Genomic DNA, 22,529 nt, shown 5'->3' with positions numbered 1-22,529 from the left:
GATAATGATCGCCATAAGGCACCGCGCCAAGTAGGCGGCCCACAAGATAACCTTTGACCTCAACCAGCGTGATGAAATCTTCCAAAAGAGATGTGACAAACATCAGTATTGTTGGTCATCTCACCGTACTGAAGCATGATTGCTGCCTTTGCAGATCCCTCCCCACAGTGGGTTGACGATACCAATACCCGTAGGGATCACTACAGTGGCGATCGCGAAATGGTTTGGAGTCTCCGCTCGCGCCGCACGAGCGGAACATGACTCGATCAGGCCCACAACTGCACGGCCAAAGAATGCAGAACACGGAACGATCAGGCCAAGAACTGCACGGCCCGGAAAAACGCAGACGTAGGGCCGATAGTTCACGGATAGTTTGGTCTTCAACCGAGCGGCAACCGATAACATCCGCCACCAAATTAACGCGAAGCCATTCTGTGCAGGACACAGTAAGCCGCGTGATCAACATATAACACGAAGGACATCGACCGGTAATTGGGCAGGTGTCGAGAGTTGAGCGGCCGAACTTGCAGAGCAAAATCGAACCCCGTAGTAAACCCCGTAGTATAACAACGCCGCTTGAAAGAGAACAGAACACGACGAAACGTTGTAGCCAGAACACGAACCTGACGAACGGAGAGACGAGACACTGCCGCGAGTGGGGGCACCAAAAGGGGTGTATTACACGATACATACGTGAGGAACAAAAATACAATTCCATACTAACATACTGCGTAGAGCCAATAGGAAACAGCGACGACGAAAGAGCAGCACAAACACGAGAGCTGACCTGGAGCGAGAGCACACGATCAGAGCACAAAGAAGGAAAGCAACAGCGAGCAGAAGGCGATGAAATCGCGGCCCAAAAGAGAAGGACGGCCGTATGCAGCGAGCAGGCCATCTAAGCACACAGGGGCGAATTAATTGCGTCCCAAAAGAGAAGGAGCACGGTATGCAGCGAGGGGGCAAACTACGCACACGTGGGCGAAACGAATGCGTCCGAAAAGGGAAGGAGCGCGGTATGCAGCGAGCAGGGAAAAGAAGAACACGTGCGAGCAGTGCCCAAAGGAGAACTGCGACGACGGACAGCGCATGGGCAATAAGAGCGCGTGATCATGGGAGTTATATACTGAAAGGAGTCATACGTCCCCCAAAAAGGAAATCTGGTGAAGAGGACGACTTTGGTGAAGACCTGCTCCCTAATTAGGGACCAGGAATAGCCGCCAAGCGGATCATCTCCTTGGGGTTAGGGTTTGCGTTATGCCCCCTTTGATGTACAAGGCTGACCGGCGCCGCCGCTTTCTCTCCAGCAGGTCTCCTTCTTCCCCCACGGTCCCCACACTCGTCTCTCGCTTTCTCTTTGTTTAATCTCGCTCTTTTGTTCTAGTTCTCGTCATGATGCTCTCCGTCAACGCGCTCCTCGTCGCTCTCACCGCATTCTCTGCTCTCTCGTCGGCTGCGCCGTCGCCCTTCAACACGCCTCTCCATGTTCCTCTCACGAGACGAGCCTCCACTAGGAGGTCGACAAACTCGACAGTCACCATGGACCGCTTCTCCAAGGCTGCTGACTTTATTCGCCAGAAATACGGCTTTATTTCTACCGCTGAGTTCCAGAGGAGACAGAGCTCGACTGGCTTCGCAATAACGAATCAGGTATGCCCTCCGAGTTCCCCGCATTCCGTCGCGTCCTTCCCCAGAATTCATGATTTTCGCGGTCTAGGGTGCAGATACAAGCTACTTCGGCACCATCAACATTGGAACCCCATCGCAGAGCTTTGACGTCGTACTCGACACTGGTATGTTGCCTCCGGCTACGATCATGACCTTTTCCGTGATGTGATTGCCCCGAAATGATTCACATCACTCATCCTCCATCAGGCTCATCCGACTTGTGGCTCGCTGGTTCACAATGCACGCAGTGTCCCAATGGCACTCCAGAATTCGACACGTCTGCCTCGTCATCCATTCAAACGTCCTCCAACCAAGTACAGATCAACTATGGTTCGGGTTCCGTGATAGGTACTCTCGCGCAGGATACTGTCAGTATGGGTGACTTCACTGTCTCGGACCAAACGATGCGTACGTCTCTATTGTCTTGGCCTTTTTGTCTTGGCCGTGCCTTGAATTTCTCAAGTCTCAATGGGCCCTGTGTTTGGTCCTCTCCTCGCGGTCGTGTTCTCTTAGTTGTCGTGGACCAAATGACATCGGGTCTCGTTGACGGCTCCATCGCCGGTATCATGGGCCTCGCATTCCAAACGATCGCGTCCACCGGCGCCGTCCCGTTCTGGCAGGCTCTCATCAACAACAACCAATTCTCGAGCCCAGAAATGTCCGTCTTCCTCACGCGATTCTTGGACGACGCTCAGGCCACCGACGAAGAGCCCGGAGGAATCTTGACCTTCGGAGGCACCAACTCCACCTTGTTCTCCGGCGACATCGACTTCCAGGACTTCCCCAGCGGTTCGACAGCCAGCTATTGGCTGCAGAGTATTTCTGGTTCGTCGATAAAAATAGGATGCGGATGCATGACGACGGTGGAGAACTGATGAATGGCCTCGTTTCTTTGTCCCGAATAGCGATTACCGTGAATGGGAACACCGTCACCCCCAGCAGTAGCGAGGCGTTGGCGGCCATTGATACTGGGACCACCCTCATCGCTGGGCCTTCGGACGCCGTTGCTAACATCTGGTCCCAAGTCGAGGGATCGCAGGCGCTTTCGGGGCAAATGGCAGGGTTCTTCTCCTATCGTGCGTTCACCTTTACGTATCGATGTTAGCCTCTGACGATTTATGGGGCAATTTGTGGTTTGGTGGCGAACAGCTTGCAACACCAACGTTTCCGTCGCGTTCTCGTTCGGTGGACAGTCATGGTCGATCAACCCAGACGATATGAACCTCGGCACTGTCTCTAAGTCTCAATGTCTCGGTGGTATCTTTGATATCTCACAGGGCACGAACATCGGTAGCGACAGCTCGGTACCCAGCTGGATCGTCGGAGACACCTTCTTGGTGCGTTTCGTTTGTCTTGTTTACTGAGTGGATGGGCATGATGGACGGTCGTACTGATTCAGCGGTTTCCTTTCGAGTAGAAGAACGTCTACGCCGTGTTCCGCCAGAATCCTGCTTCGGTTGGGTTTGCGCAGTTGTCGAGCGTGGCTGGTGGGTCGGACGCCACAGGTTCGCAAGTTTCCTCTGTATTCCTATTTTTGTCTCTTCTTCTTCTTCTTCTTCTTCTTCTCTATCCCCTTTTTTTTTTCCTTTCGGGTTTTTCGTGCCGCTTCCCTTTGATCCGGCTTGTTTTGTGATTGAGACACTGTCTCCTCACCTAACAAACGATATACCCGCGGTCTGTAGGGACAGGCGCAACGTCTACGTCTCCGGCCAAGTCGTCGGCGATCACGTCTTTTGGGGCGACACCAAGTCTGCGTCCACCGAGTAGCACGCTGTCATCGGGCCTCAGCTCGAGTGCGCATTTGACCTACTTCTCCTTGATTGTTTCCGTCTTCCTGCTTTCTATGTCAGGAAATTGAGTGCTGACTACTCTTTTTTCTGCTGGTGTTGTGTTAATTAGGTGGCGCGACTGGATCAGCTACCTTTTCGAATACAGGCGTCCCCGTTCCTTCGGGCACTGGTACCTGTACGTTCTCTTCTCTTCTCTTCTCCTTTCCTCGTCGCTTGGCTTTGTACTCATGGATCTCGTTTTGTCTTTCTTTATCAACAATCAACACGACAGCTGGAGCTATTTCGACGATCTCGAGCCCGGGACCTTTATCCCTCGCGCTCTGTCTTGCGGGTCTGACAACATTGCTCGGCGGTCGTTTGATCCTCGCATAGTTGTTTTGTTTGCATGTGAATTGTGAACGGTTCAGCCTCGATAAAGACGGAGACAGAGGCAGAGGTAGAGGCAGAGGCGCGAAACATATTGAGTCATGTATGCCGTCTATCTATCATTGATATTATCTAGTTGGTACCACTATCTACACTTGTTGTTGTTGGTTGTTGCGGTTACGGATGGATTAGACTAGTACTAGGGAGACACGGACGATCAGGATCAGGATCAGGCTTTAGGCTGGAGAGGTGAGAGTTGAGGGTTGGGAGGATAATACACATACATCGGACCTTCGTGGAAAGAGTAGGCGGCGGCGGGTGCTTGTTTTCTTTCGTGTATTTTAATTTGCAGAGTCTTGTTGGCGGTTATCCTTACCATGCACGCTTTTTGTTTTTCTTATTAATCGATTCCGATACCTACAATACCCCTCGTATGCTGCAGCTGCCGTTTGAGACTGTGAGTGTTTGCAGCGCCGCCACAGGATTCAGAGGCTACGCGTTCGAGCCTGCCCTAAACACAGAAGCAGTGTGGCGTCATGCTCATGCTCATCTCTTCCTCGTTCCCGTCCTCGTTCTTCCGTGCAGGATATCATCGACATCAATCCCCGGTGGACTTCATGATGTGATGCTGAACTGCTGTATGCTGATGCTAAAGTGCTGTATGTTGATATGGCATACGACAGGTGAGCGTCAGTTTTTGTCTTGTTCGTTCGAGAAGATGCAACTCTATATATCCAACTGCTGTCTGAGTGCGAAGCACGATGCGGAGTCATATATAAATTCTAACCTATGTCCTCTGATCCCTTTCCTTTCCGTCCCTTTTTCCACTCGTGCGTTATGGCATTTTTGGAGGATTATGCTGACGAGATTCCTTTCGGTGCGTTTCGTAGGTCCAGGATGGCGAGGTTTGGTACAGGATCCTCAGGGATATTCGAAGGCAGGACAGGAATACGAGACGGAGATGGACATCAAGGGTTTTATGTTCTCGCATCTTCGCGGATCCCGATATGTGATGTTGTGGGTCCTTTGTGGCGACTGACTGACGGTGGACCATAGCACTCTAGCTGTTTGTGCTGGATACTTCATACATGTATCTTTTATATTGTAATTTCGTACTGTTTGAAATGGAGTATACGAGATTATGAAGTGCGGTGTGCAGAATCAGCATCAGCGGCAGGATCCACGACAGAAAACAAGGGTCAGCACGCAAAGAGCATCAACCGCATCATCACCTTCCGGCGCGTCGCCGCCATTAGCCTCCGCATCGTCGAGCTCGCGCTTCAAAGCGCCGAGCTGACCGTCGAACCAACAGACGCCGACGACCTCGTGTCCGGCAGGCCACACAACCCATAACCATCCTTTACACCCACACCCACAACACACCCAAGTCGACCAACACCTCCAGCTCGAACCTGCTTTAGGTCATCAAGCAGCCCACCCCCACACACCCAATCTCGATCCCTCACTCCACTCGCAGACCTTAAACGAACGGACACATGGCTCCGAGCCCGAGTCCGGCTCCTGGACGAAGGGGCGCTTGGGAGCCTCTACCCGCTATCGTATACGGTTATGCCGTCCATCCGCTCTCGCCTTCGCATAGGGATACTCGGATTTCGAGTCGGCCGCGTAATTCGACGATCACGACGACGAGCACGGCGGAGTCGTTGGTCCATAGGGATGTCGTCTCGTTGGAGGTCGGAGACGAGGTTTACGCGTTTGAGAAGTATACGCCGAAGGGGAAGGAGACGGAGGGGATTTGGTATAGAGGGTGCGTTGTGACTTATTCTTGTTCATTTCATACTTTCAGCTGGTTTGTTGATGTGATTCTACGTGTGTGCCTTTGCGAAACACGAAATACATTGGGATACAGGTATGTCGTATGCACCACTCGAAGACCACCCGTAACTTGGAACGCACCCTCCGACCCCTCATCCTCCAAGACACCCAAAGTCGAAGAACCCCAACAAGTCTTCATAGGCATCTTCCCCGCATCCCACATCTATGTCCGTGACGAGCTTCCCGACGCCGAGAGCCGTCTCGCCAGCATCGCTTCCGCATTCAACAGCGGGACCGACATCTCAAAGACGGAGGGAGCGAGGGCAGGTCCGACGGGCTTGGGTATGGACGCGCTGAGAGAAGAAGACGAAGACGATGCGATGGCGAAACGAAAGTCGTTCAAGCTGGGTCCTCCACCGGACCAGGCCAACTCTTCGCGTGCGGGACTACCGGTGTATCCTGCTAGCATTCGTTCGGTCTCGCCGACCGAGTCGCAGGTGATGAAGCTCTTGCCGCCGAGGCCTTCGCTCAAGTCGGGAGATGATACAGCGTCGGGGGCCGCGCAGCCTATCGTGGACGAGATTGCGTCCGCGTTGAGGGAGTGGCATATACTCATGTTTCAGTATCTCGCCAGGCGGGATTATCAGCTCTTTCAGACCGTGCGGGAACATATCGAGGCGCTTCATCTTGGTCGACGGCAGCTCTTGGCCCAGACGCTCAGTACGGAGGAGACGATCAATCTGCGTCGGGACTGTGTCCAACGTCTGGTCAGTGGGAATATAGCGCAGGATTTGGATGTGATTGTGAGGCACCCGACCGGTGGAGGGCTCGTTACCGTCGATGTGGAGGGAGAGATCGACAAGAGGAATTGGATGAGTGGGGTGAGGATGTATGCTATGCAGGCCAGTTTGGCGTACATGGACGTGTCGACGTCACAATCTGCATCCTCGACCTCGATCCCCTTCCCAACTACGCCTGCAAGGAGGATACATGCGAACAGCATGGACGGCGCGAGCCCCGCACCTCTCCCTACACCAGCCCATTCTGCCTTCGCCGAATTCAGCCGTCTACGAGGCCACTCACGTTCGTTCGGATCCCATTCCTCCGCCGCTTTGCTCTCGCCATCGTCCAAAGACCAGAACTCCTCCTCTTCGTCGCCCAAATTCTTCCACGTCTTTCTCGAACTACGGGCCTTCGTCGCCTCGCTATGTTCCCCCGGCGAAACCGCAGAACTCTACTTCTCCCTGTATAACAAGAAAGAAGCGCGTTTTATCACGGAGGACTACTGCGCCATCCTGAACCACAACGGCGTCCTCGCCCGCGAACCCTCCACGCGCATGCGCACCATGTTCACAGACCTCGCGCTCTCAGACATCCAGAGCCCAGTCTACCTCGTCTGTCGCATAATTCGCAACGGAGCCCTCAAGCTCGGCAACAACATGTCCAGCGGCGTGCCCATCGAATCCAACCCTCGTCGCGGATCAGGAGGTTCAGCTCGCGAGTCCTCGGCACCTGTCGGCTGGTCGTCCGAAACACTCGCCAATAACAATAACTTCTCTGGTCGGACTGTGGGGAACGGAGCGGCGGGTGTGAGCGATATGGCGACGTATAGGAGGCCGTTTGGGTGTGCGGTGTTGGAGTTGACGCAGTTGGCGAAGCTGGCGGCGGATCAGAGTGAGGTGTCAAGTACGAAGGAGCATACGATGCCGATTTTCGTGCCGGTGAATGAGGCGATATTTTCGATGTTGCATCAGGATATCATCGCAGGAAGTACGAAGGAGTTCGAGAAGTCGTCCAGGTATGTGCTTTCGTTCGCCTTGGTGGAACTCATTACGCATTTGCTCACCGGTCTTGCAGAGCTGAGATGATTGCGGTCTCCGTCAAGCTCTTCCACGGCAATGCAGAGACCATCGTCAAAGAGAACACCTCTCTCCTCCTCGATGTCCCTCTCACTCTCCGCCTGGGCTTCCCAGACGTCGTGTTCCCTGGCGATGTCCGGAACGAACTGTACATCAAGCTCTGGAGCGGCGACTTTTCTTCCTCCCACACGAGCACCGCCCGACACAGTATCGCCAACTTCACTCGAAACCCCACCCCACAGACGAACAACATCCAAGTCTCGCTCGAAGTCCGTGATCGAGACGGTAAACCCGTCAGCCGCGTCATCTCACCGGGGAGCGGCGAGCCCGAGATCCTCGTCTTCAATTCGATGGTCTTCATCCGAAACAGTCAACCCACGTTCGGCGAGCTCGTCAAGCTAAAACTTCCTCTGGATGGGATGTTGCCACAGTGGCACCTGTTCTTTACGTTCCGCTATCGGAGCACGAAGGATAAACCGATAAGTAAGGCGGCTGCTGAGGCCATGGATCGCCCGTTCGCGTTCGCTTTTTTGGCGCTGTTTCCGGATGGGAGCTCGTTCATCGAGGATGGGATACATACGATTACACTACATCGGGCGGATAGGCTGAGCTCGGTCACACCCGATATGTACCTCGGTCCTGTTTCGGGCCCTCAGGACGTCTTTGGTGGTGGTGGCAACAGTGGTGGTGCTCAGTCTGAACTGCAGAAGATCGCGCCTCCGATGCGGGATACGATTGTCATTCGCTCCTCCTTGTGCTCGACGCGACATACGCAGAACCCGGACCTCTTGAGTCTGCTGAACTGGACGTCGATCAAGGATCCGGAGATGTTGTCGGCCGTGCTGGCGAAGTTCACGTTCGTGGGCGAGGTCGAGATCGTCAAGTTCCTCAGGGACATCTTCGACTCGCTCTTCAATATCCTCGTTTCGCAGAACAATCCGTCGGGCGAGATGGACCATCTCGTGTTCAATGCGTTCGTCACCGTGCTAGGAATCGTCCAAGACCGACGGTTCAGCAACTTTCAGCCTGTGCTGGATATCTACATCGAGAAGCACTTCACGTGCGCCGCCGCGTCGTCGCATATCATCCATTCTTTGAACAGACTACTTGCGGATCCTACGGGCGAAGGCACGGCGTCGCCGCTTCGGGCGGCGTTGAAGGTTTGGCATTATATCTTCAAGTTCATCGCGAGGTCGAGAGAGCTGCAGAAGGAGAAGGAGCTCGGGATGGGAAGCGGGACGACGGCGGACCATCTCGAGTCGAACTTCCGGCGTGAGTTGAGGTCGCATCTGTCCGAGGTGAACAGGATGATGGCCACGACTTCACCTCCTTCCATCATCGGCACGCAGACCATCGCGCTCCAGCACTTCACCTCCATCCTGCCCGAACTCGCGAAGATCTTCAGCACGGTCGAGCTCGTCAGCATCGCCACGTCCTTCGCGACTTCCATCGCCAGCAACAAGGGAAAGATCACGATCTGGAAACTGATCATGTATCTCCAGATCGTCAAGGGTTTCCTATTCGACTCGCCACAGTCGAGATCGCTGCTCGTCGAGGCCGTCGTGATGTGGATCAAGCCGCATTTTGGCAAATTCGATGAGTATACGCAGACGTTGCCGGGCGATTCGGAGGGCGTGAAGGACGCGGCGAGGGTGGCGTGGTTGGAGAGCGTGAGGCTTTGTGTGACGGTTATTGCGTTGATGACGGATAAGTTGCAGCAGTGTCTGGTCGATCCGGTGATTCTGGGGGATAGGTTGGCGCTGAGGCAGGAGCAGGATAATATCGAGTATTTGTTGTCGTTGATTCCTAGGTCAGTCCAATCCAAGTTCTCCATTGGAGGGTCATGGATCATCAGTCTGATTTTTTTTCTCTCTCTCCTCTGCAGGCTGTTGGACTCGTATCGTGAATTCAAGAGCGCCGATAATATCGCCGCCGTCGAACGAATACGATCTCCCGCCACGACGCCCACGCCCATCCCCGTCGTCTTCCCCGAATCCTACCCCTTCTCGCTTATAGCCCACTTCCCCACCAGCGCAAAAGGTTTCACCGGAGCGTACCAGACCGACGGCCAAGTCCTCTACAGTCCCGCCCAAGGCGAAATCGCCATCGTCTTCCTCGTCCTCGTTCTTTCCGCCTCGAAGAAGCACCTCTTCAACTTCCTGGAATCGACGTTCGAGATCGAAGGGCGAGAGAACTTTGCGAACCTCCTCATGCAGTTCTTCAGGGTCGCGACGTCGATATTGGACAACGAGGCGTGGCCGAGGAACTGGCTGAATGTGAATATTTTGGCGCATAAGGTGCTGACGAAGATGATGGACGCCGTGGCGATCATATTGGAGAGGGATTATATACCGACGAGGAACGTCTCGTGGGAGTTTAATGCGCAGTTGTGGAGGGATGGGATACATATGCTGTTGAAACTGCTGTCGTCGGATCAGCTTGTTATTGAGGAGTTCAGTCCTCAGGTGAGCCTATTTCTGTGGATGTCGTGACGGGATGGAGATGCTCATTCGTATGCTAGAAACGACGAGCCGTATGGCGTCTGGCTGGAGATATACGCGGTGAGGGAGCAGGTATCTTGCTTCAGCTTTGGGACGTGCTTGGGTATCCAGAAGACGTCTCGGCCAGCTCTGGAGCGGTGACGCGGTACGGTGTAAGCATTTTTTTCGTTCTTCTTCTCGCTCACAATCATACTAACACAAGTGACAATTCATAGGCATATCAGACCTCCCTCAGCTCCCTAGTCGGCCAAGTCGTGAACCTGTGCCTCAGCCACCACGACCAGCTCCGGAACAATGCCGTCCACATCCTCTACAGCATGATCATCTCTCAGTACCAAGAGTACCAGCACTTCGACGAGATTGAGAACGAGCTGGTCAACAAGCTCGATTCGCTCTTCATGTCGGATAGCAAGGGAGATGATATCAGCAGGGCGTTCTTCGTCGGACAGCTTCGTAATCTGTTTGATCAGTCGACTGTGGACGAGCAGCTGCGCGAGCGAGTCTCGACCTTCTTGCATTCGGTGGATCTGTTCTTGGAGCTGCTTCTCAGTGTGAGGGCATTGCCTGATGGCGAGGAGTTCGCTGACGATCGGGTTATTGCTACGGTGTGTTCTACTACACTATCTTTTGTGTTTGAATTCCTCTAACGTTCGTGCCACAGCTGCGCTTGATGAACTTTATACGTCAAGTTGGCCGGAACGAGATTTACATCAAATATGTGCATCAGCTGGTCAATGTATGTCCTCATTTCACTTTGCGGAAGAAAGGATTATGGCTTAGATGCTTTTCATAGATGCACCTCGCTTCGCAAAACTTCGTCGAGGCGGCGCTAACACTGAAGTTGCATTCGGACCTCCATGAATGGGATCTCAACACCTTCGTGGACCCAATGGAAGAGCTGGGCTTGCCACTACAATCTCAATTTCATCGGAAGGAGACGTTGTCGTTGCTCATCTTGGATTATCTCGGTTAGTTCATTTCACTAATTTATGATGGCTCCTCGACCTGAACTGGGTGTACAGGCAAGGGAAAGGCATGGGAGAGCGCTATTGAGATTTGTAAGGAACTGGCGTACCAGCACTCCGAAGTTACCTTCAACTAGTGAGTGGCCTCTCAAACTTTTGAACCCACGCAGTTCAGAATTGACACGCGACTTCTCTAGCGGACGCTTGGCTGAGATCCTACGGCACCAGGCGGCATTGCTTGAACACATCGTCACAGACCAGCGATACTATGCAGACTACTTCCGAGTGGCATTCTTCGGCAGTTCTTTCCCCGCTGCCATCCGCAACAAACAGTTTATCGTAAGTGGACTGCTCCCACAAACATCTACCTAGCATGTTGTTGAACAACTTCTCTCAGTACCGTGGTTTCGAATGGGAGAAGTTCGGCGCGTTCTGTGAACGCATGCTCAACAAGCACCCAGAAGCACAGCTTCTTCGTACGCTCGGCGACCCGCCTGTCGACATTCGTTACGGGACCCAACAATACATCCAGTGCAGCGCCGTTACTCCAGAGCCCGACCAGACTCTCCCCATCTTTACGAACCCGGGTGTGCCAATCGCCGTCAGAACGTACTATGAGCACAGGTATTTCTCGCTTTTGCAGTCTCGTACGCCTGACCGTTGCTCATTATTGGCCTCAATCGCAGTGCTATCAACCTGTTCACCTGTTCACGTCCGATCATCAAGATCGAAAGAGATGGCGTCGAGGAAACATGGGTCGAGAAGATATTCTTCACCACGGAAGAATCGTTCCCCACCGTGCTTCGGCGCTCAGAAGTCGTCTACGTCGATGCCCAAGAGCTCTCGCCCATCCAGAACGCTATTCATGATATTGAGGCGAAGACAAAGGAGTTGGCTGCCCTTAACACCCGATACTCAGTCCTTGCGAAGACATCCCACAATCCGCCAACAAATCCTCTGTCGATGACGTTGAACGGTGTTGTGGATGCGCCTATTAATGGCGGGATCTCGAACTACCGGCAAGCGTTCATGACTCCGGAGTATCTATTGAGATACCCTGACAGGGCGGAGGCGGTCGAGCGGCTGAGGAGTTGTATCGACGAGCAGGTCAGTGTCACATTTCTTCTTGGCTCTCGGCGAGAAATAATAAAGCCCATGTATACTTCAGGTCCGTATGATCGATAGTTGCCTGCGGCTGCATGGCCAGCTCTGTCCTCCTGAAATGCTGGCATTCCACGAGACTCTGGAGAAGTTCTTCCGGAAGAACTTCCACGAAGAGATTCAGCGATTGAATGCCGACGCCCAGTCAGATTCTCCTCTGACACCCAGATCTCGTAGTCACCACCCCCTACCACCTCCGACGAGCTCCTACGCCACTTCTTTCGTCGATACGGTTTCCCTACCGCGCACAGCCTCCGTCGCATCGACACATCGCCCGTCTTTCGTCATCCCTCCGTTACAGCTAGGCCAATCCGCACTGACTTCGCCTCCGCACTCCCTTTACGGGGGAACAACAAATATGAGCAACGCTAGCCTCAACGGGTCCATGCCGAAACAAACACCTCTGCAGAAGAACCTCGCTCATCTCGCTCGTCATGGGATGAACGGCGTGGCGTCGGGTCCAGGGGAAGGTGGCGCTAGCACCAGCAATGGGAGGGGCAACGAGTCGATAGATGGTGGATCACCACAGGGCTCTTTCGTGAACGTCGTGGGTTCTGTCGGGAATATGTCAGGAGGGGCGTCTATTATCGGGAGTGTTGGCGGGTCCATCAGGGGCCGATTCTCTAGACTAAACTTTGGAAGACGGGAGAGAGAGACGTCGAATTGAGTTGAGTGAAAAGTCTGGCTTCCTGTGGCTCGGGTTATTGTCTGCGATGCGGGCTTGGGTCCCTGCTTCCGTCTTGTATTTGCATCCTACTTATCTTATCTATGCTGTGTCTTTCTTCTTTTTCCCCCCTCGCTCCTTGCCTCTTTCTCGATCTCTCCATTACATTCATTCCGCGCTGTAGCCCGCGTTTCCGCCCCTCGTTCTCCTCTACAATCTGAATCACACCCTCCGTCCGTTCTTTCTTTGCTGTCGCCCTCAGTTTCTCCTTCTCCTTCTCGTCTTGGATTGTATCGCTTTCGTGATTATTCCCACCTACGCTACTGCCATCAGATATCTTTCTTTGCCTACTGCTCGTTTCGTTTCCGTTTTTACTTCGGATACTTATCTCAGTGATCACTACTTACTGGTATACCCCGCGAAGGAGAAAGTGTTGTACAATTGGATCTCTCCTTGCTCCGAGACTGTGTACATGAAAAATTCGAACTTGTTGTTCATCCTCTTGATAAGCCGTCGAGTTCGCTGCTGGTGGAGTTGACGCTGGGAAGGGTCTTGAGCTTCAAGTTGTCGGTCGACGCATGAGGGTCGGAAATGATTGTTCATATCAGGACTAGACGAAAAGACTTATGACACAGAGACTGATATATACAATGCGAGGCACGGGAAGACAGAACGAGACAGAAGAAAGAGAATAACAAGAAAAAGACTAGGATGGGAGCCTGCTGAGTCGATAGAACGTACAAATATACAGAGAGGACGAAGAGCGCATATGCGTGAAAGTCGTGAATATGAGGTCGTGATTTTGAAAGAGACTGATAGAAGATGATAGACAGAGCGATAGGGGAATGGTGTACAATCTGAAACTGTGGGCGAGAGAGAGAGAGAGTATATAGGAGATGATATGATGCACCAAGCCCGAAGATGGACCACCAAGAAAAAAGAATAGGCAAAGAGTCCGCTGTCCGCTACCGAGTACCACCCATACTTCCCTGTTACATACGCAACGAAGGGGACAACATCGGACCCATTCCAGGGCCGATATACGGCTGGTGATCATGGTAATGAGACGGGTAATAGCCATCACCACGAATGGACGGAAGGGAATATGGGTGCTTGTGCTGAGAGTCCAACCCCTCGGCGGACTCGGGCGACAAACACGAAGACCCAGACGAATTGTTCGCGTGTATCAACACAGGATCGAGATGAAGAAGAGGTGGCTGATCGTTGTGTCCGATGCCGTACGAGAGTGGGGAACTGGATTCGGAAGACGATTGTTGGGTCGGGTACTGAAGCTGGGGCTCGGGAGCTGGTTCTATCTTGGGCTTTGGGACGGTAAAGAGAGACTGGAAAAGAACAGGTCAGTCAAGGCTGAAAAAGAATGTACCCAGGGGCGTATGTACATATTTATGGATAATTTTCTCCAGCGCCGCTGGGAGAACCGTCCACTCAAACACCTTGACGTCCTTCTCGATGTTTCTTGGCTTCGGCTCAGGGAAGTCCATGATTCTCCTGAAGAAAACCTCCGTATCCGGCTTCGTCTTCGCGATGGTGGCGGGATGGAATCCCTCGAGGTTACGCCTGATGCGATTCTTCTCCTCGACAGAGAATGAGTCCTGTACCAACCGTTGCAACAGCACGATAATATCGACCGAAGTGACACAGGGCTCCTCGTGGTTATCGCGGATAATGCACGAAGCGACTATGTCGCCTTCAGTATAGTCGTCTGGTGTGATGGCCTCACAGGAAACGCAGAGCTTGTTGCCGTCCTGCGTGCGCGAGAAACGAACCAGGCGGCGCCCAGCCTGATACTCTTCAGGGGTGAAGTCCTTGGACATGTCCTCGACGGAGTTGATGAATTGCAAGGCGGCCTTCTCGGCCTTGCCTTTCCGCGGGGTGGCACCTTCAGGACGGCGAAGGAGCTGAGAGGTGAGGGATGACGCGTGGTCGCGGCGGGCATGACGGCCGCTCGCTTTGTGGTTTGAGGGAAGAGAGAGTGGTTCGGTTGGAACGGCGCCAGGACGAAGGGGTGTAGGGTGAACTAAGCTACGTGGATGCCCGAGATTCGCGGATTCCCCTTGTAAAGCAAGGCCATTTGTAAGTACCCCCCGTTTATGGAGCCACGAGAGAAGCAACTCACCATTCTGCCAGTACGTGAAGTTCCCAAAGGTGATGCCATCTACCACACGGTCCTGACCATCCATGGCCTGTATAGTAATCGGAACCGAAGGGTTCTGTGTCTGATGCTTGCTGAAGTCGGGGACGGTGCACTCGACGCGTATGAAGGCAGCTTGATGTTCGCTCTGGGGGATAATGGTGCGGACTGTGGTGGTGGTGCAGATGTGTCCGATGATCAGGCGAACACATAGATGACGGTGGGGATCAACGTCGAACATGGTTTCGACGGTGAGGACCATGCCGTCTTCGCCTTCGCGGGGCATGAAATCGATGATGTTAAACAAGCCATACTCTGACTTTACGCCTGCAGGACGCTCGGGCCACACCAACGTTTGTTGCTCGTGGGAGGGGTAAGTATCGGTGGAAGACATGGTTGTGTCGTATGTCGTATGGGGAAGTTAACCGCTGGAAGGCAAGTGAGTATATGTTGCTTGGATGGAGAGTGTATTGCTGACTTACAGGAGATGCGTGAATATGGCAGTGAGACGCGGGGGGACACAAATGAAACCGGGGAAATTCAGAGGGAAAGGGGTGAGTGAGTCGCGATCAGCGCGCTGTCGGTCTGAGCTCGGGTTTCGCAACGCAAATGTGGGGTAACTGAGGCTATAGACGGCGGGAACGATAGAGATGTAAGATGCAGCGGGCGGGCGAGCAGAGGAGGAAGAGGGCCAGAAGAGAGGATGAGAGGAAGCGGGGAGGCTCGCTGGGAGGGAATTAAATATGAAAGTGTGGGACAAAGAGGGCTGTCAGGACGGACAAAAGTGTTTCGATTGCAAAGCCCGATGACGAAGTTGCCCAATAGAATGTATTCTACATTTGGTTCCGCTGCCTGAAGCGGGAAGGGTGAGCGATGCGGCGATAGTCAAGTGCCTGCTTCCGATCCCTCTTACGAGGTTGCGAGCTCGGTGGAGGCCCGGCAAGTCATGAAAAAGATCTCGCTTAGCATAGTTTCCTTGGAGTCCAGTGAAGTGCCCGCTGCCCAAAGCAGATGACCGTTGGCCACGAAAGGGAGCCTGAGGGTCACTTTGTCGACATCGTCCACAAGTATACTGTATCAAATCGACCAACCCGCCGAGACCTCGAGATCGCACACGCCAGACAGACCCGTTCGAGATGTCGGATCCGAACAAGACGGCGGGCTCTTGTTCTTTCTTTCTCGTGCTGCCGCAGGACCCGCAGGCCTCGTGCCGCCGATCAACCGCTCCACGCTTACCGCTTTCGGATGACAGGTTCCATGATCGAATCATTCCCGGATCATTGGCCGAGAACGAACAAGGAGCGGAATTGGAAAAAGTTCGCCGTTGTGTGGCTTGGAGCTTTCTCCCCGCTCTTGACCAGTAGACGTCTGACCATCGACCATTTCGAGCTTGGATCGTCCAATGTCTGACAGTTCACAAAAGTACCTACTAACATAAGGTGTCGACGTTTTAGCGTCATGGGGTCGTGTGTCCGTGCCTTGCGTTAGCGTAAAATATTGACATGTACGACCATAATCATGATTAGAGCACCACAGAGACATGCCTGTATGCTAATACCTAATCGACAAGAATGTAAGTTCAATGTGCCGTGGCACGAATCACAACCCGACTTAGTACTCACATGAGAAGTCCAAGAATTTTCGCGTCCTCGTGTAGACCATAGTAACAGCTTGTGTGCCAACGAAGCAGCAGATGCTCAACGCCACCGGACGCCGTAACAGTCACGCCTTTCTCCGACATGACCGCACCCCTGCAGTTGCAGCGTTGAAGGCCCTCTAAGGGAAAGCCGAAGGGCCAACGCTAACACAATTCCGGCGGCCCTGACAAGTGCGTGCGATTACGAAAATGACGGACGGAAAGCGTCTGGCGTTTGGCAGCAGACCGTTGACAAGATGCCCAGAGCCGATTTTGTCGATGCTCCCGCACGCGCAGCCGTGCATTTGATTTATCGGTTCCCAGCAGGCATGCGGTAAGAGCCGGCGGTGGTTGCGGCCTACACGAACATACGAGTACAGACTGGGGGATCGACATGAGACCAGTTTTGCGGAAACCACGAAATTATCCATATCGTCCCGTCGATATGCTCGGTCGACTAGAAAAGGATGCCCACATCCGCTGGGTTTTCGTTATCTTTGCTGTATGCATGAAGAGCGTAATAATTAAGGTCTTCGCCTCTTTCCCAACCCGACAATCTGAACTCGAGCCTACAATCGACCCCACTGGCATCCCGTGAGTAATGGGTAAGTAGCCCCTATCCCTGTGAGCGCATATCGTGAACGCATTTAGCTATAGAGGTAAATCCAATGGATCGTACACGGACACAGGCTATCTCTCCATAGCAATCTCGTCTCGTGTTTGCCCTTGCCAGGAATAGACATAGTAGCACAAACGGGACGCAACCGCGACCACAATGAACCAATGACACAATGTGACAGAGGCTCGGCCTATGGCAGGCCAAGCGTCGCAAATGGAAGATCTCGACATCTCGACGAGAGGGCACCGTCAACGCGTCATCACCGACATGGACCGTCTGCCTACTGTGGCACGAACGTAAGATCGCGATGTGGATGGCACGTCAACTACCGACACAATCATCCCGTCGTCAATGATCCCCCAGACTATGCAAACGTAAAATTACACCGACATACCTAACGACACCGTTCGTTCCCCTGGTCGAATGAGGCCAAAAAAACAACCCCTCCTATTTCAAACACGTAACATGCCTAGCCTCCCATCCCCCCTTCAGAGTGCCCTCGCCCTCCTCGCGACTTGCAATGCTCAGCTGCTCCCCGCCTGGCACTGCTACTCCCTCCGCAGCCACAACAGCGACGGCACCCCCAGCACCCACCTCATTCGTATTCGCACCCATCGCACCATTCGTATCAAGGGGTTGTAGCTCCTGCCCTTGCCCTTGGCCCTGCCCCTGCCCCTGCACCGTCAACTGCATCTGCCCTTCCTCCGGATCCTCCTGCTCATGCCTCCAAATCCTCGCAACAGGCGGAATATATCCCTCGCTCGACAACACGCGTTGACACACCGTGCAATGCGTCGAGAAGAGGGTTTGGTAAGAGACCATCATCGTCTTTTGTTTTCATTTTCATTTTTTATTGGGAGCAGGGCAGCATGATGTGACGTGCCATCACGACGACCGATTGGGGTGTGGTGTGGTGTGGTGCACAGGACGCAGATGCAGAGGGCGACGGACAAAGCGAGCCCAACCACAACCACGGGGTGCGTGCCAGAAAAAAACAAAACCAGAGAAAGAGAAAGAGAACGAAAGAGGACATAATTCAGAGGGTCGATAGAACGCGTCGGGTTAGTGTCGGCCGGTTAGTGTTTAGTGAAGTGAGACAAAAAACGCGTCACGAATGCACGGCGTATCCATAGATGTGTTAGTGCGTTCCCGGCGCGTCAAATTCGGCGAGAGAGGTCGGACGGGGAGGGCCAGTCAAGTTGTTGTCCAGTTGACCGTAGAAATGGGGGTCGATTCACCGTGGCGAGGAATGCAGCCGATCACAAGTGAATGTGTCGGAGGGGTGATGCCGCGCAAACAGGGGGAAACAAGGAGAATGTCAGCGTCAGCGATCATAGAGAGGGAGCCACATAAGGCAAGAATTCATATATGGGTAGAATTAGAATAGGCTGGCCACAGGGGTGAGGAGGACAAAGAACGACGTTTGATGGAGTGGAGGGGTGATAATGAAATTGGAAACGCACCGCAAGTGTTTGGAAAGGGACGCGAGGGGTCGACTGGACCATCCTCAGTAGATGCTGGCTCAGTCTCTGGAATACGAGGTATTCAGACTGTGAATGTGGTGGTTTCTGTTGGAAGGTGCGGAGGATCACAATGAGTTCAGATGAGATGTACCAAGAGAGCTCATGGACGCACTTGTTCTCTGGATCCAAACGTCGTGATATTCTCCACCACTATCATCCCCTCCCCGTCACCTCGCCCATCTCCTATAGCTTTTGTCCTCCCATTCACAGCCATCCTCATCCTCTTCTCATCCTTCCCACTCTCGCCCGCCTCATCAATCTCAGACGCAATCCCAACCGTCAGATACGCCTTCACAACATCCGGAATCAAGAACCGCAAAACCAACGGCGTCTTCAGCTCGCTAGCAGACGCCGGCCGCAGTCGGTCAGAAGAGTACCATACATGCAGTCTCGCCGTACCCGAGGCGGCGGACGCGTTGAATTCCCTGATATACGACGGGAGTGCGGAGAGGGATAGGGGTTTTGAGTGTGGTGGGAGGTCGGGGAAGACGGAGGTCGGTTTGGGGTGGAAAGCGGGGTAGGGACGGGGGGATTCTGGTGTTGGGGAACGTCTGCACGATATCGACAGACCAGAGGTGATTATATATTAATATTGTAAGACCTTCAGATACGACGGAAAACGAACGTACCTCCTCTTCCTGACCTCTCTCCTCCCTCTTCCCCGAACACCAGCCCCAATCCCCTCCAACCCCTCCCTCTTCTCGCTCTCCTCCGCAGCTTTTAGAGCATCTTGTACCTTCCCACCCACCAACGACCCCTTCACGTTCTTCATCTCCTCCAACACCCTCTTCACGGTCTGCGCCAGCGGAACCTGTTCCGAAGCCGGCGCCCCAACGTTCACATTCACGCCATTTACATTATTTACGTTGGAGAGGTTGGATAGACTGGTGCTGTTGAGCGGTCTGGTGCTAAGGCCGGAGGAACGGAGGATGAGAGGGGGAAGAGCGCGCAGGGATTGTAGACGGGAGCTGAAGTCTGTCAGGGCGTCGATTTGGGATTGGAGGGTTGTGAGCAGGGTGGGGGCGGGTGTTGGTGATGATGTTGGTGCTGGCGCTGGTGCTGTTGTTGGCACTAGGGCTGATGTGGATGCGGGGGCGGAGGTAGGTTCTGGTGCTAGTGGCGCAGGTGCGGATATCGATGCAGGCTCGGTGGTGGACTGAGGTTCTGTCGGTGCGGCGGAGGGTGCAGGAGCGGGAACAGGAGCAGGAGCAGTTGTGGGAGGTGGCATCGATAGGGAGTTTGAGTTCGTTGGTGCTATCGGTCTTGCGAGCGCATCGGCCATCATGCGTTTGTAATATGTATAAGGTGAAGGAACAAGAGCGCGTCCAGATTTCATTCAACTTCGACGCGTACCGTGACGTAAATCTCAGTCAGTGTCGCGGTGCCACTCAATCGCAGTCGACTGTGGCGTGCAATCTCAACACTTACACGGGTCGAGTGAAGGGAAATAGTGATGTATGAGCAGTGCATATCATTACATTGCAATAGCACAAGAAGTACAACATCGACGATTATCAATGTCGCACAGAGCCCGAGGAACAACCCAACCTAATGCCTTCACCATCTAATCCCGTTTTGTTTCTAGATTCCACCAGCCCCGAACACCTCCATATGCACCCGTCCACTCTGCACGCCCATCTCGCCCAACTTCTTCGCCACACTCGCCATAAACTAAAATATCGGCGAAAAAACATTCAACCAAATAATCAGCACCGAACCCCTTCCCCCATCCAAAGAAACGAAAGAAAAGAGAAAAGAGACATACCTCCCCCGGCCCACAAACATAATACTCCGCCCCCTCATCTCCCTCTCCCAGGAACAGTTCCTCCCTGGGCACCTTCTCCAAATCCACATGTCCTGCAAAATCATAATCACCCTCACCGTTCCCCTCCTTAACTGGCACCTCCCCCTCCCCCGGCCGACTATGGAAAAACACGGCCTTCACGTTGCCTCCAGACTTTCCGACCACATTCCGCACATGGGCCGCGAAAGCCTGTTCGGCACTATTTCTCGAGCCCTGGATCCACGTTATTTTGCGCTCGTTGGAAGACGAGGTGCCAGTGAGCGAGTTGAACATGGCGAGCAGGGGCGTGACGCCGACGCCGGCTGAGATGAACACGACGGGCGTGGGCGTGGGCGTCGACGATGTACTGAGCAAGAAATCGCCATAAGGGTGCGCGACTTCGATTATGGAGCCTTCTTTGTATTGTTCGTGCAGGAGGTTGGAGATGAAGCCTGGGTGGGAGGTGTTGGAGGGGGAGGATGTGGATAGGCCTGGCTCGCGTTTGACTGAGATGCGGTATTGGGAGGAGTTTGGGGCGTCGGAGAGGGAGTAGTGTCGGAGCTGGATAGTATTCCATTCACCAATTGAGCAGGAAAAGTCAGACCGATGACGATAAGACACAGAAACAAAGGGAAGGAAAGGGTAGACGCCCCAACGAACCTGATACGCCCCGATCTCCTCCACCCAGAGCCGTACGGTGAGATACTGCCCCGGCATGAACGGCTTCATGGACAATTGCGAGCCATGGACGGGCTCGAGATAAAAGCTCGAGATGACGGCCGACTCTTTCTCGACCTTTGCCACTTGGAATGCCTGGAAGCCGGTCCAGGCGGCTTGCGCGTATAGTTTGGCTTCTTGGTCGATGAAGATTTTGGCGAGCTGCCAGTATGCCTGGATTATATAAATTAGTGAGAATGCCGAACAAGTAGTAGGGATAGATAGAGGAAGTATGAAATCATCAGTAGTGGACTGGAGAGACCTACGTTATACCAAGCAACCTTCAACTCCTCCGTGAACGCGTCCCCAAAATACTCACACAACGTCCTAATAAGATACGTCCCGACAATCCCATACTGCTCCCCAGTAATCCCATGCGCGGCATGTTTATGCGCGATACGGACGACGACGGGGATCAGCGGCGACAGGTCGTTGATGTTCGTTGCATAGGCGTACAGAGCACCCGCGAGCGCATCGGCTTGGTGGCCTGTGTCTTGGGCTGATTTGCTGAAGACGTGGCGGAGAGGGGGGTTCTCTGCGATCATGGTCTGTAGAGCGAAGCCATTTCAGTGAGAAGAAGCCCGAGAATGGGAGTGTGATGGGAGAGGAGAGGAGAGGAGAGAGAGGGTCGGTTTGTGTTGCGCGATGTGGTTCGAGTGGAAGAGAGTGAAGGTGAAGAAGGATGGACGGACAGAGTAGAATTTACGCGTGATGGCACGTCCATGCTCCGCCAGTAGAGGGGCAGAAGCGCTGATCTGTTTGCGATGCTCGTCAGTAAGGGGGACAACATCCGCTGGAATGACGCTCTGTTCCAAATATAAAAAAAGAGTTCAGTGGGAATAGAAGGGGCAATGTCAACAATCCATTACTGAACTTGTGCGGACATGATGCACTAGTGTTCGAAGGATGGGCGCGAATGCTCGGAGGGCGCAAAAGCTTCTTAGAAGGGGCGGTATTGCTTGCCAGATCAGCATGCCCATATGTACTGCTTTATAAGTCCCGGAGGAGGTATGAACGAAGGAAACGCGCACGAACGAAGGGGGCTCGGAACGACACGAATGTCACGGAGCACCCCGGATCGAACGACATCGGCCGTGCGTGTGGGCTGAACATAGCGGAAACACTGTCACAAAACGTCAAAGCGAAGTAGAATCACGAAACATGGATGCATTCATTGGGCGGGGACTGCGTATAGGCGTCGACGGGTCTGGATGGTTCGTCTAGACCTGCGCGGATGCGGCGATACCAGCCAGTCAGACTGCTTGAAAAAGACGACCGTGTGACGGTGTTTCTGGGCCGCTTCAGAGATGAGTCGTCGAGCGTAAAAGCGTCGGAGGGTGTCAAGCTCA

The 22,529-nt window shown here is 53.6% G+C and overlaps 5 protein-coding genes across 5 annotated transcripts; 2 read left to right on the top strand and 3 right to left on the bottom strand.

Moving 5' to 3' along the window:
* Nucleotides 1-1,392: 1,392 nt before the first annotated feature.
* On the top strand, nt 1,393-3,526 carry STEHIDRAFT_160478 (acid protease; the record flags this gene model as incomplete). Its single annotated transcript, XM_007307988.1, has 8 exons — nt 1,393-1,650; nt 1,718-1,793; nt 1,876-2,076; nt 2,182-2,493; nt 2,574-2,744; nt 2,818-3,005; nt 3,086-3,173; nt 3,351-3,526. The coding sequence occupies 8 exons, from the start codon at nt 1,393-1,395 to the stop codon at nt 3,524-3,526; spliced, it is 1,470 nt and encodes a 489-aa protein (XP_007308050.1).
* Nucleotides 3,527-5,224: 1,698 nt separating this feature from the next.
* STEHIDRAFT_124181 (uncharacterized protein) lies at nt 5,225-13,032 on the top strand. The gene is made up of 13 exons (XM_007307987.1): nt 5,225-5,592; nt 5,695-7,398; nt 7,458-9,269; nt 9,345-9,924; nt 9,981-10,112; nt 10,176-10,565; nt 10,622-10,696; nt 10,754-10,928; nt 10,983-11,061; nt 11,123-11,264; nt 11,323-11,549; nt 11,612-12,032; nt 12,094-13,032. The coding sequence occupies exons 1-13, from the start codon at nt 5,321-5,323 to the stop codon at nt 12,751-12,753; spliced, it is 6,669 nt and encodes a 2,222-aa protein (XP_007308049.1). The 5' UTR covers nt 5,225-5,320; the 3' UTR covers nt 12,754-13,032.
* A 1,076-nt stretch (nt 13,033-14,108) lies between these two features.
* STEHIDRAFT_64108 (uncharacterized protein) lies at nt 14,109-14,585 on the bottom strand (the record flags this gene model as incomplete). The annotated part of the gene is made up of 1 exon (XM_007307749.1): nt 14,109-14,585. The coding sequence occupies one exon, from the start codon at nt 14,583-14,585 to the stop codon at nt 14,109-14,111; it is 477 nt and encodes a 158-aa protein (XP_007307811.1).
* Nucleotides 14,586-17,440: 2,855 nt separating this feature from the next.
* On the bottom strand, nt 17,441-19,962 carry STEHIDRAFT_171021 (uncharacterized protein; the record flags this gene model as incomplete). Its single annotated transcript, XM_007307986.1, has 5 exons — nt 17,441-17,482; nt 17,552-17,985; nt 18,621-18,725; nt 18,793-19,231; nt 19,310-19,962. The coding sequence occupies 4 exons, from the start codon at nt 19,960-19,962 to the stop codon at nt 17,605-17,607; spliced, it is 1,578 nt and encodes a 525-aa protein (XP_007308048.1). The 3' UTR covers nt 17,441-17,482; nt 17,552-17,604.
* A 299-nt stretch (nt 19,963-20,261) lies between these two features.
* Nucleotides 20,262-21,725, bottom strand: STEHIDRAFT_160474 (uncharacterized protein; the record flags this gene model as incomplete). Its single annotated transcript, XM_007307985.1, has 4 exons — nt 20,262-20,351; nt 20,446-21,024; nt 21,124-21,354; nt 21,447-21,725. 4 exons carry the CDS (start codon nt 21,723-21,725, stop codon nt 20,262-20,264), a joined length of 1,179 nt encoding a protein of 392 aa, XP_007308047.1.
* Between the last annotated feature and the right edge of the window lie 804 nt (nt 21,726-22,529).

The sequence above is a fragment of the Stereum hirsutum genome (genome assembly GCF_000264905.1).
Source record: "Stereum hirsutum FP-91666 SS1 unplaced genomic scaffold STEHIscaffold_14, whole genome shotgun sequence".
Taxonomy (NCBI): domain Eukaryota; kingdom Fungi; phylum Basidiomycota; class Agaricomycetes; order Russulales; family Stereaceae; genus Stereum; species Stereum hirsutum.
The sequence above is the reverse complement of the archived record's forward strand: the minus strand, read 5'-3'. Positions and strand labels throughout refer to the sequence as shown.